The sequence below is a fragment of the Falco naumanni genome, chromosome 9 (genome assembly GCF_017639655.2).
Source record: "Falco naumanni isolate bFalNau1 chromosome 9, bFalNau1.pat, whole genome shotgun sequence".
Taxonomy (NCBI): domain Eukaryota; kingdom Metazoa; phylum Chordata; class Aves; order Falconiformes; family Falconidae; genus Falco; species Falco naumanni.
In genome coordinates, this window is record NC_054062.1 from 49,244,722 (window position 1) to 49,257,851 (window position 13,130).

The 13,130-nt window shown below is 54.7% G+C and overlaps 1 protein-coding gene across 1 annotated transcript; it reads right to left on the reverse strand.

Moving 5' to 3' along the window:
- Nucleotides 1-3,520: 3,520 nt before the first annotated feature.
- On the reverse strand, nt 3,521-7,275 carry NKX1-2 (NK1 homeobox 2). Its single transcript, XM_040606702.1, is given in 4 exon segments — nt 3,521-5,291; nt 6,259-6,586; nt 6,588-7,130; nt 7,267-7,275. Coding segments are annotated over 4 exon segments (1,446 nt in total). The 3' UTR covers nt 3,521-4,725.
- Between the last annotated feature and the right edge of the window lie 5,855 nt (nt 7,276-13,130).

The window sequence follows — 13,130 nt, forward strand, 5'->3', positions numbered from 1 at the left end:
CTAAAAGGTGTGTAGGTGTGGCAGTTAGGGACACGGGTTAGCGGTGGGCTGGGCAGTGCTGGGTTAACAGTTGTACTTGGTGATCCCAGGGGTCTTTTCCAACCCAAATGATTCTGTGGTTCTATGTTTGCGTCTCCTGTGCATTGGCCATTTCACACAACACAGGTGTATCTGAGTGTGGATGGCCAAGAGCACATCTGCCAAAAGACATTTGCTATGTACATCTCAACATAAATAAAACCTGTGCTGCCATCAGGAGGTAGGACTTACATGTTCCACGGTGACAAAAAAATATCAGTGGTCATGTTTCTTCTGAAGGAACTGTTCTGCCAGAAGCAGGGAACAGCAAGGTCACTGAGCTCAGTCTCTGCCTGCTCCTTGTCTTGGGTCATCCCTGACTCTCTCTACACGGCCCTACTTTGAATCATTTAGGTTGGAAAAGTCTGCCACAAAACCATTTCCCTAAGCACTACCTCTACGAATTTTTTAGGCACCTCCAGGGCTGGTGACCCCACCAGCTCCCTGGGCAGCCTGTGCCAGGGCTTGCCCACCCTTTTGGTGAAGAAGAACTTTCCCTGGCACCCAACCCAACCCTCCCCTGGCGCAACTCGAGGCCGTTCCCTCTTGTCCTGTGGCTGGTTCCCTGGGAGCAGAGACCGACCCCCCCCTGCCCACAGCCCCTGCCAGGGAGCTGAGAGCGATCAGGGCCCCCCGAGCCCCCTTTTCTGCAGGCTGAGCCCCCCCCAGCTCCCCCAGCCGCTGCCCACCAGCCCTGTGCCCCAGCCCCCTCCCCAGCCCCCTGCCCGGCTCTGGACACGCTGCGGCCCCTCAGGGTCTGTCTGGGAGTGAGGGGCCCAGAGCTGAGCCCGGCTTCGAGGGGCGGCCTGGCCAGTGCCCAGCGCAGGGGGACGGGCACTGCAAAGTAAAATCCACAGGTGGAAACCAGGGGATCCTATCCCCAGCTCAGTAAGCTGTGTGTCCGTGGGACGCAGCTTATTACAGACGTTCTGGCAAATTATGAAAAAGGAAGAGATCACCAGGAAGGAAATAGAATTCAGTTTAATTTTCCAGTCCTCTATTACACAACAAACCATATTGGTTTTCTTCATGAAAAACGCTTGCTCACTGACATTTCAATAAATACATTTATATTTTGTTTCTCAATGCATTTAATTGTCCAGTGTATTCTTCAGACTTTGCAAACCCAACGGTATGAGTTGTTTCATTTTTTTCTTAAGTACAGATCTGAAAGTCCAGTTAAACTGACATTTCTAACTTTTCCCAAACTGTGATGTCACGGTGTTCCCCCACGTACTTCTTTCATTATTAGCTTAAATGAAGTTGATTTCCAAAGTGCTTTTGTGGTTCTTGGACCATTAATATTGCCTGTGCAGAGAGAAGGTATGAAACAAGAGTGAAATTTTTGTCTAGTGATGAACACTGTATGAGCCAAAAGCTTTCCCTTTCTACAGCTGAAGCACAGCATATGCTCTCTTGCTGTCCAATGAAGCACCAAGAAGATGCCATTGCTGGAGGTGAGATTTCAAGCCTAGTACCCTAGCTGCCGTGTTATGTTCTAGAATAAAACCAAAAAGAGTATAAGCAAAGCTCTATCCAGGCTTGCGTGACCTAGAAGTTGCCAGTAGTTTGGGCAGTCTGAAACACAGCTGATGATGCCTGCTCACCGCAGACACTGCTACTACAGATGGTATGGTAGGAATGAGGGAGGCTACTAACTTTCCTGTACTCTGTGGAGCATTTGAATTCAAAACTTTTAATTTAATAGAAATGCATATTTTGCCTTTTACACATGGGACTTACGTGTGATCCCCTTTAACATCTATACTCAGCTGTGAGTAAAGTCAATTTTTGTCTATGCCTGAAAATACTGCACAAATCTGTATTCAGAATTGTTAGAGAGAATGGATACTCAGTGGGGCATTTCCAAAAGCGTTACCAGAGCAAATAGCATAATCTGGACAACGCAGTGTTTGATGGCAATTGCTGTTTCCGGGACTGCTTTTAATTACAGCTGTAATAAGTGGCCAGTCACCACATCCCTAACTAGAAGCCAAAGAGATCACCCACCCAAGCAGCTGCCCCCTCAGCAAAGCAGGAGGGGAAGGGTCTATCTGAAGGGCTTGGAAGCGTTTAGCCAGAAACGCTTTGGTGGCCTGGGATCAGTGCCAGAAAATATGCAGTCCCATTGCTATGCATCGCCTTTCCGATGCTGTGCAGAGGTGCAAGTCACGCAAAGTGGGAACCATGACCAGTATATTCTCTGGAATTAACTGTAAAACATTTTTGTGAATCTGGGCTATAGAAGTTTACTAAAAGTGGTGGAAAAAAAAGGCTGCCCTTTCTTGCATAGGAATGAAGTATTCAGATTTCCTATAAAGCTAACATTGTTTTGCCAAAGGCAAAATTGCTGGCAAACCGCAGAGCCTAGAAAACATTTATGAACAGCAAAACCACATCTCAAAGGAGGAGACAATTTATAGTATTTGTGTTATTTTGATTCGTAACGTTCCCTGTTTTTTGCTACGATTTACACTTCTTAAGGAATAGAACTAATCACAGGACAAATGACAGCGCACAAGTCTTTTTTTTCCACCAGAAGTTTCAGTACAGTGCAGGTGACCAACCATTTCGTGCTCTGGGAACATCTTAAAAGTGACAGCCAAATGAAATTAAGAACTGTTTCTTCATGCACAGTGATGCCAATCACATGTAGGAGACCACAAATAGTCAAGAGGATTTAGGTCTGGTTAGTCCTAACTTGTGGCAGGGAAAATGGACTAGACAAGCCTGGTAGAACGTCTTTCTCTCTCTGTGGGGCTTGAGCTCTTAATTGGCTACAGGCAGCCAGAAATGGACAGCTGGTTTGCTAGCAGTGTTGCATCCCGATGGCTCAGACACCTGGGACTGCTGATTCAATGCCCAGAAAACACAGCAGCTCAGGATGTATGCCGTGTGGTTGTAACAACCCTGTCTTTTCCAACTCTTAAGTCAAATCAGAGTTAAAAAGTTACTTTAATTAACCTGCAAGTAAATAAATTGATACAGTACTTATGAATTCCAAAACCATGACCCTAGGCGAACCTGATGTTTTGTTCATAGCTACACAAGTAATCGAGGCGACACCGAACACCTCCTCTTCAAGTGCGGAAGACAACGGCAGGCAATTTCCGTTAGCCTGCCTGCCAGAAGCTGTTCTCTAAGCCTGGCCTTGAGAGTTTCACACCTCGCTCCCTGCAAAACTGGAAGTCAGGAAGCCAATTTCTGCAAGAAAGGGGTGTCTGCGAAGCCCCTCCTCGCAGCCCGCCTGGAGGAGGTGGGGTACCACCAGCAGTCAATGCATGCGGCCCCAGGGCACTGTCTCCATACACACCCAGTGGGGAACTGGTCCACAAAGCAAACGCTGCTTTGTCCAAATACAATTAAAAACAATTAAACATGGTGTAATTTAAAAAAAACGTTTTATTTAGACAAACACAAGAAGAGCTAGATAGGATTTATGACTTAAGCTTTTTGGTTGGAGAGCCAATGTATACTTTAAAGCATCATAAGAGACTGAGAGGACAACAGTCTTGAACAGTGTGTTGTAATAATTTGTAAAACTGCATGAGACAGATTTTTTTTAAACCAATTACTTCCCATCCGTTCAGGGACAGATAAGCCCCCAGCTAAAACTCCGTTTCATTCCGGTGCTTGTAACGATGAAGATGAAATGTGATTTTCCTTTCTAACAAATGCTCCAAAAAGCAAAAAAGAAAAAGCATGTGTTTCTCTGTTATGGAAAATAGGTCTCGGCATGCTGGAAATTCTGCGTTTTACTTATTTTCTATCACAAGTGCCCCATTTTTAAAGAAATGAATAATGTAATCATTTTCTCTGATTTATGTTTTCTTTTCTGCCTCATTTGGCACTAATGCTGTATTATTACAAGAACAACTGTTCTCTGCAAAAAGAATGATCTTTAGACATCTCATCCAAAACCTCTGAAGTCACTGGGAATGAACTGAAAAGAAAGGCAGTGTACATTAGCAGCAACTGAACACTTTCCCACTGACTGGACAGATTTTCTACTCGTCGCCTGATGACACGGAGCTGCCGTTTCCTACACCTTCTCAGACAAAAAAAGAGAAACTCTCTTCCAGGTGGGGTACCAAGTCCACGGCTTGCAGTTTTCAGGCCCAAAGTCAGAAACGATAACACAACGTAAGTCAAACAGGGCACAACCGAGTCCATGAGTGAATTCAGAGGATGTCTTCACCTGCGAGCATCCCTGGGATGTGACACGGCCACGTGCACCAGCAGCAGCACTGACGGCAGTAACGAGCTCTCCGCATCTGGGACATGTGCTGGCAAGCCAAATGGCAGCGAGGAGTGTTTTACAAACAGACTTGGAGAAGAATTTGCAAGGAATTAGTGTCAGGCATGTGTAAAGAGGGTTACTTTTCCCATCTCCAACACCTGTAATTACATCTCAAACGTGCTAATAAAATCCAGTGGTTACAGTGGCTTGGGGTTTGGGTTTTTTTCCCCCTCTGTGTCCAAGTATGGTACCTTACACATTCTGCTGTGACGCCTAGAAAAAAAATCAATTTCTTACACTTCACATGGCCATGCAACCAGCAGCAGTGAGGCCGCCGCGCCCCGCCTGGCTCCCGGGCGGCCCCGCCGGCTCGGCCCCGCCGCCCGGCGCCCGGCTCCCGGCCCGGCTCAGAGGTGCGGGGCGTAGAAGGGGCCGAGGTACGCGGGGCCGAGGAAGGGCGCGAAGGCGCCGCCGCCCAGCGCGAAGGGGGCGGCCGGCGGGCCGAGGGCGTTGGCGGCGGCGTACGCAGGGAAAGTCTGGAAGGGCAGAGCGCCGGGGCCCGGCGGGCTGGGGCTGCCGCCGCCCGCTGCCGCCGCGGGGGACGCGGCGGGGGCCGCCCCATCGGCGCCCGGGTGCTGCTTCTTCCACTTGGTGCGGCGGTTCTGGAACCAGATCTTCACCTGCGTCTCGGTGAGGCTGAGGGAGAGCGCCAGGCTGAGGCGCTCGCAGACCGACAGGTACCGCGTGGCCCGGAACTTGTTCTCCAGGGCCACCAGCTGCTCGTAGGTGAAGGCTGTCCGCGCCCGCCGCGGCTTGCCGCACCCCGCCTCGGCCCGCCGCCGCCGGGCGCCCCGCGGCGAGCCCGCCTCCTCGGGAGCGGCCGGGCGGGCCCCGGCCCCGGCCCCGGGCGGGCCCTCCTCGTCGCGCTCCTGCCCCGCTGCCTCCGCGCCGCTCTCCGCCGGGGAGTGCGCATCTAGGCGAGATGGCGGCGCTCGTCAGGGCGCCCCGGGGGGCGGCCGCGCACCCTCCTCCCGCCCCCCACCCCGCGCCCAGCCGCCTCTCCCCCGGCACCCCCCACCCGCCAGCGCGATAAAACAAGGGCAATCGTTAAAATAAAATAACGAGGAGGGAAAAAAAACACCCTAAACAACCGCCCGCCCGCCGTGCGGGAGCCCCTCCGCGCTCCCCGCTGTGCCATCGCGTCTGCGGCGGGGAGGGGGGAGGCGTCGGTATGGATTTCTTACCAATTAAAAAAGAAGTTATTAAAGTCCCCTTCTGAAGCGAAATAAATCCCCTCCCCCCTCCCCATCCCCGCGCTAATGGAGTTTCAGATTTGCGAGGGCCAGATCGATAGATGTCATCTATTAAAGGTAAGTTTTAATCGAACAGTATCAGGATCAGCCCGGGGGAAGGAGGTTTGAAGTGGGCACCTGCAAGCTGCGGGCAGGAGATAGGCGGGAGTCGGTAATAGGATATCGATCAACGGGAGCTAAGGCATCCTCCGGTGGGGACGGGCTGAGCAATTACCCAGCCGCCCGTCCCGCTGCCGGTCAGGGCCGGCCGGGGCAGCCCCGACCCCCACCCCGCCCCGGGGAAGGGCCGCCGTGCCGCGGGGAGAGCAGCCGGGGCCGGGATGCGGCGGCGGGATGCCCCGTCCTCCTCGGGCGGCGGCGGCTGGCCCCGCACGCCGGGAACCGGCGCGGGGGGGCGGGTAACGACACACCGAGAACTTTTCCCTTCGCATCATCGAGACTTAAAATCCAGCCCCAGCCCCCCTCCCTCCCTCCCTCCCTCCCCCCGCGCTGCCCGCTGCACCTTCCTGCGGGAGCCCCGCACGGGGAGCGCAGCCCGGGCTCGGGGGGCCGGGGGCCCCCGTCCGCCGGCGCCTCCACCTGCTCGCCCCGCCAGCGCCGGCCGGAGAAACTCGAGCGCGTTCCTACCATGTGCCTCTAGTTTATTCCTCCCGCTGCCGGGAGCAGCAGCGTCCTTTCCTACTTCAACTCTTCCCAAACTTTTCTCCCGCTCGCCCGAGCGGGGGCCGCTGCCCCAGCTCCCCGCGGCCGGTTCGCGTCTCCTGCTGAATTTCTGGGGATCCAGGATGTCTAAGATGGAGAAGGAGATTTTATGATGGATGGGGGCCGCCTTGGCCCCGCGGTCCGGGCATTCCGGCATCCCCCCCACCCTCCGCGCTTCCCGGAGACCTGCTGGCTCCCAGCGCGGAGCCGGCGGAGGGCTGCGCCGGGCGCGGAGCCGGCCGCCTCCCGACCCGCACGCCTGGGCGCTGGCGGCGCGGAGTGAGCGCCGGGGAGGAGGGTCGGCGGGGAGGGCGGAGGGGCCGGCGGCGGGGTGGGGGCAGAGGAGGGGGCAGAGCAGCCATTGGCACGCCGCCCCCGCGCCCCCTCCCCGCGGCTCCGCGGGGCGCAGCGGGCGCCTCCCTCCCACCCTCCGTCCCAGCCTCCCGGCGACCGGGCTTTCCCGCTACCTGCCCCGGACTGGGGGGGGGGACACGCACGACACGAGACGGACACACGGAGGGCGACACATCGCAGCGAGGTGGGCCGGGGGCGGCCAGGAGCTCCGGCACCAGAGCCGGGTCCGCCGCCGGTGCAAGGATGCGGCGGCACGTGGCAGCCCGCCGGCAGCTGCTGCCCCCCGGGGTCCGGAGAGCCCCCGGTGCCGCTGTGCCCCCGCTGGGCCATCTGCAGCCCCCTGGGCGGGCGGGGGTCCGGCGGGGGGAGCCGCCTGTCTCGGCGGGACGGCTCCCGCACCCCCCTGCGCTGCGCCCCGCGGGTCCTGGCTCGAAGCGCTCCCGCTGCCGGCGGCCGTTTCAGATGTGAAACTACGGCGGGGTCCGCGGGCGGAACGAGCAGCTTCTCATGCTGGGTCAGCCCGGGGCCAGTCTGGTTCAGACTCTGGGCCATGGGCTGCCCCCAGCTCCTGCAACTCACCCGTGGCATTCACGCCATTCCCAGTTAATAGGCAGGGAAACTGAGGCACGCCTGCTGTGGAGCAGTACCTGCCCCACCGAGCACCCTGATGAACCCTCCTTGCCTTGAGTGGTAACGCTTTGTTGTCTGTTCGCACCTGGAACTGGGATAGAGTAGGCAACAGCGGGCCAAGCCTCTCCACCCTGTGCCAGTCCCATGACCGTGACCACTTCTCACCAGCAGCACTTACAAGAAACCTGGTATCTCTACATCTGGTTCTGCTCAGGAGGATGCTTTTCCCTCTCAGCATTCCGGTGTTTGCTGGTGCCATGAATCAGGCTGAGGTGTCGATGTAGTATTTTCGGTCATAGGTTTGCCAAGCTGGAGAAGAAGGCTTTACAGTAGCATTGCCAGGAAAGGGGAACCTCAGTCCATCCCACTCCTACCAGTTTGATGCCAGTGCCAGCAAGAGATGCCCAGAGCCTGGAGAGGGATCACAGGGCAGCAGGAGAGCACCTGAAGAGCAGCACAAAGGAATTCCAGCCACCCCAGCCAGTAAGTCAGCTTCAGGGGGACCCCACGCAAATGTGAATGCACATAGCGTGGGGAATAAACAAGAGGAGGTAGAGACATGTGTGCGCCTGCAGGGCTACAATCTGACTGGCATCACAGAGAGGTGGTGGGATGGCTCCTTTGACTGGAGTGTTGGGATGGAAGGATACAGGCTCTTCAGGAAGGACAGTCAGGGCAGAGCAGGAGGGGGTGTCACCCTCTATGTCAACGACCAGCTGGAGTGCATGGAGCTCCACCTGGGGATGGATGAGAACCCACCAAGAGCTTATGGGTCAGGATTAAAGGGAGAGCAGGGGCAAGTGACATTATAGTGGGGGTCTGCTACGGGCTGGTTGACCAGGAGGACCAGGTGGATCAGGTCCTTTATAGACAGATAGGAGCAGCCTCACATTCACAAGCCCTAGTCCTCATGGGGGACTTCAACCACCCCGATATCTGTTGGGGGGGTAACACAGCAGGGTGTAAGCCATCCAGGAGGTTCCTGGAATGCGTTGTTGATAACTTCCTTCTCCAAGGGATAGAGGAGCCAATCAGGAGAGGTACTATGCTCGACCTTATTCCCACCAAGGAGCAGGTAGTGGGGAATGTGAAGCTCAAGAGGAGCCTTAGCTGCAGTGGCCATGAAATGGTGGAGTTCAAGGTCCTTAGGGCCGCAAGGAGGGCACACAGCAAGCTTGTTACCACAGAATTGGGGAGAGCAGACCTTGGCCTCTTCAGGGGTCTGCTTAGTATAGTACCATGAGATAAAGCCCTGGAGGGAAGAGAGGCCCAAGAAATCTGGTTCATATTCAAGGGTCACCTCCTCCAAGCTCAGGAGCGATGCATTCCTACAAAGAGAAAGTCCGGCAAAAAACACCAGGAGGCTTCCATGGATGAACAAGGAGCTCCTGGAAAAACTCAAACACAGAAAGGAAGTCTACAGAGGGTGGAAGCATGGACAGGTACCCTGGGAGGAATGCAGAGAAATTGTCCAAGCAGCCAGTGATCAGGTTAGGAAAGCTAAAGTCCTGATAGAATTAAATCTGGCCAGAGACGTCAAGGGCAACAGCTAAAGCTTCTATAGGTACATCGGTGATAAAAAAAAGGCTAGGGAAAATGTGGGCCCTCTCCAGAAGAAAACAGGAGACCTAGTTACCCAGGATATGGCAAAGCTTGAGGTACTCAGTGACTTTTTTGCCTCAGTCTTCACTGACAAGTGCTCCAGCCACACCGCCCGGGCTGCAGAAGGCAAAGGCAGGGACTGGGAGAATGAGGAACCACCCACCATAGGAGAAGATCAGGTTCAAGACCATCTAAGGAACCTGAAGGTGCACAACTCCATGGGACCTGATGAGATGCATCTGCGGGTCCTGAGGGAACTGGCAGATGAAGTGGTTAAGCCACTATCCATCGTATTTCAGAAATCATGGCAATCCAGTCAAGTTCCCATGGACTGGAAAAGGGGAAACATAACCCCCATTTTTTAAAAAGCAAAATGAGGAAGACCTAGGGAACTACAGGCCAGTCAGTCTCACCTCTGTTTCTGGCAAGATCATGGAGTAGATCCTCCTGGAATCTGTGCTAAGGCACATGGAAAATAAGGTGACTGGTGACAGCCAACATGGCTTCACTAGGGGGAAATCATGCCTGACAAATCTGGTGGCCTTGTACAACAGGGTTACAGTGTTGGTGGATAAGGGAAGAGTGACTGATGTCATCTACCTGGACTTGTGCAAAGCATGTGACACTGTCCCACATGACAGCTTCGTCTCTAAGCTGGAGAGATATGGATTTGACAGGTGGACCATTGAGTGGATAAGGAATTGGCTGGATAGTCACACTCAGGGAGTTGCAATCAATGGCTTAATGTCAAAGTGGGGACCGGTGACAAGTGGTGTTGCTTAGGGGTCAGTATTGGGACCAGTGCTGCTTAACATTTTTGTCAGCAACGTGGACAGTGGGATTGAGCGTACCCTCAGCAAGTTCACCCATGACACCAAGCTGTGTGGTGCGGGCGACACGCGGGAGGGAAGGGATGCCATCCAGGGCACCTGGACAGGCTTGAGAGCCCGGCCTCTGTGAACCTCATGAAGCGCAACAAGGCCAAGTGCAAGGTCCTGCACGTGGGTCGGGGCAACCCCCAGTACCAATACAGGCTGGGCAGAGAATGGATGAGAGCAGCCCCAAGAAGAACTTGGGGGTGTTGGTGGATGAGAAGCTCCATGTGACCGAGCAATGTGCGCTCGCAGCCCAGAGAGCCCCCCGTGCCCTGGGCTGCATCCCCAGCAGCGTGGCCAGCAGGGCGGGGGAGGGGATTCTGCCCCTCTGCTCCACTCCCGTGAGACCCCCCTGCAGCGCTGCGACCAGCTCTGGGGCCCCCAGCATGAGAAGGACACGGACCTGTTGGAGCGAGCCCAGAGGAGGCCACGGAGGTGGTCAGGGGGCTGGAGCCCCTCTGCTACGGCGCCGGGCTGGGAGAGCTGGGGCTGCTCAGCCTGGGGAGGAGAAGGCTCCGGGGAGACCTTAGAGCAGCTCCCAGCACCTACAGGGGCCGGCGAGAAGCTGGAGAGGGGCTTTGTACGTGGGCACGTGGTGACAGGCCAAGGGGGAATGGCCTTAAGCTGGGAGAGGGGAGATGTAGATGAGCTGTGAGGCAGAAATTGTTCCCCGTGAGGGCGGCGAGGCGCTGGCCCAGGCTGCCCAGAGCAGCTGTGGGTGCCCCATCCCTGGCAGTGCTCAAGGCCAGGCTGGATGGGGCTGGGGGCAGCCTGGGCTGGGGGGAGGTGGCCCTGCACAGGGCACGGGGTGGGACTGGGTGGGCTTTGAGGTCCTTTCCAACCCAACCCGTTCTCTGATTCTATGATTCATTCTGTGAAGTAAGGGGCACCCTTCAGCCAGAGGAGGCCAGGGAAGGCAGCCCTTGGTAGGAACCTGTTATCCCAACCTGCTTTTATTCCCAGGAAGAGGTGCAGACCACAGCCCTCTTCCTCTTGACTGGCATCTCAGCCTCAGCAGAATTGGGCTTTCTATTTGCAATTGCAAAGGCATAGGCCTTAAGATAATAGGAGAGCAAGAGATGAGATGAAGATGTGCAGGGTAATGTGGTTACAAGTAATTGTTACTGTTAATTATGTGGTGGCAGCATCCAAGAACCCGTTTGGCACTGGCCTCTGGTATGGGCTACCCCACACCAGCAGAAGAGAAAGGAGCTCAGTCCTGAGGAGTTCACACACTAAAGCTGCAGAAGGATAAATCTTAGTTTTAGGGATGTACCCTAAAAGTGGTAAAAAGTGCGTAAAAGTGAAGGTGGTGGTGAACTGGAAAACAGTGGTGCGTGGTAGTTGATTATTGCTAATGTATTTCAGGTTCCTTGAGGTGCAGAAGAAGGAGAAGAAAGGGGAGAGGAGCAGCTGCAGCCACTGAACAGCTTGGTACAAAAGCGAGATCAAATAAAGAAAATGGGTATGAAGTCTTAGGGCAGATCCTATTAATGTTTTTGAAACAAGGTTCTTTTTGTGGCATAACATTACTTTCAAACTATGTGGACAAACCGTAAGTATTGTTGTATGGTAAATAAGTGTATGGCTCAGTATTTTAAGAATGCTCAAAAGCCTTGTCAGGGCTAGGTATTTTTTTTGTGTTTGAAGGAAAAAAAATCTGATCTATGTGAAACTACAAATACTTCTGATTGATTTGTGTCTGCGGGAGCTGAGGAGGTAAATTGCAGCATTGAGATTAATTTGTGAGCTAGCAGACATCTTCAAGTATCATCCATGCATGCACACTGACCTACAGACATACATGCATGTGAAGAGGCACACATGAAAAAGCATAGGTTTGTGGATTAGTTTTAGCAGAGCGTTTGAAGTTGGTCCGTTTCCTAGCTCAAGCATTAAAATTCAGCCCGAGTTCTGTCTTTAAATTGCTTTGATGCTAGGTGGGTTTCAACCCTGACCTGTCCTGACGACAAGTGATGGCTGTAACAAGCTGTGGATCAATATTCATAGCGGGTGTCCTGGACTGATAACATTATCCAAGACAATGTTCGCTATCGGTGGAGACAGCCGAGATACTGCGCCATTAGTAATGTTGTTTTAAATAACCTGATCCATTTCTGGATCTATTTAATGAATTTCACAGTTTAGATATTATCTTTAAGGAGAAGCCAGAGGCTATGGCAGAAGCGGTGATGCAAATCAATGCTGCCAAGGCTCCTCTGCTTTTCTTAAAACAAAGTGAACTATAATTCCACGACAACTCCTTAAATATTCTGGGAGTCGTGGCATGCTATTGATGGAATTAGCAATAAGAAAGCATTTGGGCTTTATCAAGGGAGAAAACAATGTTATCTGTAAAGCTAGAACACAGCTGATAAAGTCTTATCCGTGATTGTAAAATGGAGGGGATCGGTTTAATTCTTTATATGATGAGCCAGGGTTTTTTTCTCTGTGGTCTGTATGAAGTGCTGGGCATGTAGAAGATACCGAGGCAGGGCATGGCCCCATCAGTGTTTCAGCTGAGCTGACATGGGTCCCGCCAGCCTTGTGCCGCTGCGTGGCTCAGTGCCACGGTCCCCAAGGGCCAAACCCTGTCCTGCCTCAGTTTCCTCAGACCCGCAGAGGCGTGGGGGCGGTGCGGGCTGCCTGCGGGGTGTGTGGTGAACCCCGGCTCTGCGGTGGCTGCGGGAGCGGTGTGGGGATCTGCCCTCGCGCCGCTGTCCGTCCGGCCACGCTCCCGCGCCACGGGGAAGCGGCGGGATGGGTGGGAAGATGGATGCCAATGTCTCGTGCTTTGGGAAAGCCTGGCCCAAATCAAGGCTCCGGGTGCTGAGGCGAAGGTATCGCTGAGGGTCTGGAGCCCTTCCAGAAGTGACACAAGCAGTATAAATCCTGAAGAGAACACGGATGTTGCCTACGCTCTTGACAGCTTCTGGCTCAGGTGCCATGCGGGTTTCAGAGGATGGAAGTTTTTTTCCCCCGGGGATGCCATGCCTGAGGGGGCTTATGGCGACACGGGGAGCAAGCCCCGGCCCTCGCAGACCCCCCGGGCCTGTCCCCGGCCCTCGCTGACCCGCTGGGCGCTCGTCCCCGGCCGGCCCTCTCCTCGGCCGGCTGCTGGCGGCGGGCAGCCCGGCTCGCCCCGCCTGAGGAGAGGAGCCGCGCTTCTGGGGCTGCCTGCAGCCGCCGGGCACTGCCGCGCTGCTGCTGCCGTCTCCTGGAAAAGCCAAACCTGGCCCGTGCAGCCTCAGGTGCCTTCTTAAAAAACCCCAAAATAAATTAATAAGTGCATGGAGAGGCGGCGCGGCGGCGGCGGAGCGAATCGCGCCGGGCGTG